Source organism: Acartia tonsa, chromosome 6, assembly GCF_053477335.1.
Source record: "Acartia tonsa isolate MP-2025a chromosome 6, ASM5347733v1, whole genome shotgun sequence".
Classification (NCBI taxonomy): domain Eukaryota; kingdom Metazoa; phylum Arthropoda; class Copepoda; order Calanoida; family Acartiidae; genus Acartia; species Acartia tonsa.
This window is the reverse complement of record NC_137265.1, coordinates 32,084,535-32,089,789: the sequence shown is the minus strand read 5'-3', so window position 1 is coordinate 32,089,789 and position 5,255 is coordinate 32,084,535. Positions and strand designations below refer to the sequence as shown.

The following is a 5,255-nucleotide window of genomic DNA, read 5'->3' as shown; positions in this document are numbered from 1 at the left end:
CAATCTGTTGAAGAATGTTGAAAAAGATAAAAAATCCTTCTTCACTATGTAGTTACAGATGAATTTGATCAAGTTGATAATGATGATACAGATAAAATGATAGATGTACTTGGCTTGTCAGATTTGTTTCAAGAACAGGTGCAAATGTAAAAGTTGTAAGAAAAACAACTAGAGACATCAAAAATCTTCCTTCTTCATTAATAAGCAGTAGATCTGTTCAGAAGGACCAAGAAATATAAAAGGTGGTAGTACTTTCAACGTTCAAAGATCAAACTCCTCATCACAAACTTCTAACATCAATCAAGAAGGAACTAAAATATATAGTAGATAAAGTAGCAGCAGTACAATTTGTTGGTGTTGATGATACAACTAAATTACTTAAAGAAGAAGAAGGACCTAGAAATTTAAGAATTATGAAAAGATGGAACAATCAAGAACATGGTTACAATGACATTAAAACATCAAAATCAAAAGGTTTCAAGGATCAAATCTAATTACTGAATATCATTATACATCTATTAAAGAGAGCTTTTTATCAATTAGAAAAAAACAGGAAATAACTATTTTTTATTAATTTAATTTTTAAAAGATAAGAACATTTGATTAAGTAGAAAGATTATTGATTTATTATTTTTGTTATAAATATGTAAAGATAAGTTCCTTCTTCTTATATAAATAGTTAACTTTTTTATTTAAAATATCAAATGTTATATTGAATGTTATAGTAATATTAACTAATTTGTAAAATCTGAATACACTTGATTTATTGTTCAAATAAAATTCATAATGATAAACATTTTCAGACTACCAATATGGGAGGGAATAATGATGGGTTGATTGATGGGCTAGACAATGAGAGTTTGATCAGTGGGATAGAGAATATATTTGGGGCATTGGCTGACATGTCTGAATTAATGCCAGGCATTAAAGGGTTTCTTAATAATGTGAATAAAAAGAAACCAAAGTTGGCACAAGGACTTGGTGTAACAGCAAAGATTTTCAAGTAAGTAAAATGTAATTGTAGAGGAGGGGCAGGCATTGGTAATTAAAATGCAAAGTATTGTATATTACAAGAAAATTCTTTTTACTATTGTTGAGTTATATAGGAACTGTCTTACTTTATCAAAAGTTTACAAGATATTTGTTCTTATTTGTCTTTAAATAGGTCAACTAATTTTCTGTTTCTAAGAGTGTAAGTCAAACCATTTAAAAACAAAAAATGATCTATAATATATTTATCCATCTTCCACTATATATTTTTGTTTTTCTTCATTATAATATTTCTAAATATTTTAGAGCAGCGGGTGAATTGTCTGGGATCTACCCCCTGAAACTTCTTGGGGTAGGCATTGCTGGTACTGCTCATGTACTAGATCCAAAAATGGTGTCAGGAGCTGCTTGGAGTCATACCAACATACAACTGAATAAGATTTATCAGAAACTTCTAGAGTTAGAGGTAAACAGCTAATAGGCCAAAAATCTAAACAAGTACTTGGGGGAGCCTAGGAGTTTGGGTTTGTAAATTATATTGCTATTTCAAATAATATAATTTAAATTTGTTACTCAAACATCTAATTAATCATTTTGTTAAGAAAAAATCAGAACAGATTCTTGAGCATCTTCATGAAATCCGATTCAAAGATGGTATGAAAAACATACAGTCTCATTTTCAAGCAATTGAAAAAAGTGCTTGTGTCAAAGTTTGGGCTGAACAATTCCATCACAACGTTTCAAACTTTGCTACATTTGGAAAAGATTTTGAGTTTGAAAATTTGAAGACTGTTTTTCACTATGTCTATTCAACCAAGGTAGGCTTTTTAAAATTACAAAAGGAATCATATTTAGTAGTGAAGCTACTTTTAAATTTTAAATTTTGGATGAGTGTGATTTACTTAGCTGCTAAGGAGGATAAGGGCTTAAATTATTTGATTACTTTGACCATTTATTAGGTTAAATACAAGAGAAACTCAGCTTTGTTCCTATATAAAAGTAAAATTAGGTTGAAAGTATATTCTGATTGCTTGAAATCTTCCATACTTCACTATTTCAATAGGACTTCTGAAGTTTTCTTTGGTTTGTTTAAAACTATAAGAAATAAAGATCATACTCTAAGCATACTAGAGTTGGCTCGATATAATTATCTCCCTATTGGCTAGTTTTCTACATGCATATCTATTTCTCAATAAATCTATTTTCCTCAACCGGCATTACTATCTAAAAGACAGTAAATATTTTATAATCTAAATGATTTTTAAAAGATTTTTTAAATTATTTTTTTTTCTTTACATTACCATCACCAAAGGGTTAATGATGATGATTACAATTTTAGTTTAATATTTGAACACACAAAATGTCGCCATAATCGAATTCTTTTAAAACAGAGTTTTCTTAAATTTATTATATTATAAATTTAAATTTTCTTTTTTATGATTAGAAATTAAATACATCAATATAAGGTAAATAGCAACATGAAATGAAAAAAATGAGTTTATTTTTAATAAAGTAAAATAATGGGTCTTATCGTTCTGGCCAATGAGAGTTTATTATGGATTATTGGAGCACTATGAGTTTTAAACATATATTCCTTGGAAAACTTGAGCTCGTTTATAGACATTTATTTCCTATATAGATCTGACATGGATCTTGAAGCAATTAAGCAGGCCGTTTTGTACATGTTAAAAATTGGAAGATTTCATTAAATAAAAGTTAAAGCAAATATACTTAGTAAATAAATTTATTTTAAATATTTCATTAAGCTTATAATTACAGTGTGCTGAAAACTTCCAAAAACTGAATGAAATCTACATCTATGTGTTGACTACTAGAATTCTGTATTTCAATACAATGATCACATACTATCAACACTATCCAAAGTTTAGTCCAACGGAAAGGGAGTTCTCCATCATGAAAGAGATTGATAATTTCAATACTGATGTAGTTCTGATTGGAAAGAGTATTTCTTGTGTATGCAACTACTTTCTTGCTGCTAGGGCACTTCCTGAGGAATATCCGTTTGCTCCAGGTAAATTTTATTGTTGATTTATTCATTTTTAGATTTTGGTGTTATCATTTGTATGGGATAAAATACAACCATGAAAAGGGGATTGAGTGTTTCTATCTATTTGCTTTTATTTACTTTTATCTCAAATTGTTTTTTAAAAAAAACGAACCATATCCTTTATGTATGAAACCTAAAGGAATGGCAAAGGGTTATGCAGAGGTGTTTAATAATATTCTTCACAATCCCTCCTTTCATATTAGGGGGGGGGGGAGGGGAATTTAAAGTTAGTTTATATTTAGCTTACTTTGAAATGAAATTAGGGAGAGAAATTCAACTTGTTTTAAAAATATACACCCCTGGTGGTTATGATAATCAGAACTTTTTTATTTACATTGAATTTAAACAAGAAAATATTGATTAAGCTACTTTTCAATTAAACTCTATTATTCTATTGCTTTAAAGGAAATTTTTTGGAGTTTAATTTTATGAAATTTTTTTTAGCATTCATCCCTGAGATACCTGAAACAGATGACTTGATCTTGTCTTCTTTCAAACATGGAGATGGCAAAGTTTATGGAAAAGATGGATTTATGCTGTTTATACCATCTAAACAAAACAGCAAATTTGGACAAAGGCTTACAACAAAGTACAAAAAATCCATAATCCACATCAAAGTGGTTAAGAACAGTCCAGCTAGGGTTGTAACACCTGACAAGGTTCTTGTGGGAACAATGATCGAAGAAGGCAATTGGGAAGGTGGGAGAATTGACATTGACAGTGTGAATGATGAACTTATATACAGCAAATACCAAAATGGAAAGAGGGTGGAGAATTCTATTCTAAAATTTGTCAATTATGAGTGGTTATCTAGAGAAATGGAGATATCAAAGCGTACAGCTACACTGAATAATTCAGAAAGTATTAAGAATGAGAGCAAAGATGAAAGAAGCATACCTGTACTTATAAATCAACATAGAACACCGTTCTCCAATCTAAGAGCTCAGGTAGGAACATATGATGGAAGTTCATCTGATGAAGAAAATGCTGTTAGTATTCTTAGAAAGAAAGGTCTGTCAGAACTTGCAGCTTTGATAGAATCAGGAAAAGCTTCAGCCACTGTAAATAAAACTGTCACATCCACAAGTAATAAACCAATTGTAACAAGTGCATCATTTTCAAGTGATTGGACTCTTGGTCAAAAGGAACCCCAGTCAAGAAGTACTTCATTTTCTAGTAACCCTTCCGAAAACTTGACAGCGCTAAGAGGTGAATCTAGAATTCCAATTGTCACAAACTCACAACCCATGTCAGAGAGCTCAACCACTGAACCATCAGGATATAAATTCAATGCTGGCAATACTACCTACACCATAAAAGGTGGCAATGTTAAAGAAGAGTTGATTGAAGAAGGTGGAAAGAAAATTAGGAAGATAACAATCAATCAAGTCTGAATTATAAATTAACTCCTAAATTATTTATATTTAAAGCATAATTTGATAAAAACATTGAAACAATTTTGGCTTTTTTAAAAATCAAATCAAATAAGGTGTAGAAAGTTTAATATTATAAAATAATTTGTTTTCTTTAAAATAATTTTATCATGTATCTGTGATACAGTTGGAATGAAATAGTAATATCATTATTAATGAATATTCTGTGATAATTTGTATATTATTTGATTTTTATTGTAAAAATATTAAAATTTGTACATATAATTTGATACAAAACACATTTTTTTAACATATTGAAAGATATTTTTTCTATCCTTTCCTTCGTGTAAGTCAAAATATCTAACAAGTATGAATTAATATCATTACTGTCAATAAAACTTCAATAAAAGTACCCACAGATTTTAAACCAACAAATGAGATAATGTGGCTATACAACTGTAAGTACCACTGTACGTTATCCTCACCCTCCCTAAATGTTATACAAGCAGATATATAGTATAGATGTATATACAGACAACTACCTCCCTTCCTTTTTCAAAGACCTCTTTCGTCTGCTTCTAAATTATTTTCTGCTACTTGGCTGTGTCAATATAAGTAACACCATTGCTTGATTTTCAATGACCCAATAGAAAGGTTGCACATGCACATGGCGGTTGCGATGGGGAGATACAGTTATTTTAACTCCCTCTAGTGTTTTACTCTAATGCGTTCCCAAGCTTTCTATTTTGAAAGAGTAAAAAAAGGGTTTCTAGGTTTTCAGAGGGGTAATCTTATAGATTTTTTTAATTTTGAGGGGGGTAAAA

General features: G+C 29.7%; 1 protein-coding gene across 1 annotated transcript; it reads left to right on the top strand.

Moving 5' to 3' along the window:
* The first annotated feature begins 807 nt into the window (after positions 1-807).
* On the top strand, positions 808-4,849 carry LOC145322397 (uncharacterized). Its single transcript, XM_080164386.1, has 5 exons — positions 808-1,003; positions 1,297-1,456; positions 1,593-1,808; positions 2,770-3,022; positions 3,503-4,849. Exons 1-5 carry the CDS (start codon positions 813-815, stop codon positions 4,450-4,452), a joined length of 1,770 nt encoding a protein of 589 aa, XP_080020512.1. The 5' UTR covers positions 808-812; the 3' UTR covers positions 4,453-4,849.
* The last annotated feature ends 406 nt before the right edge of the window (positions 4,850-5,255 follow it).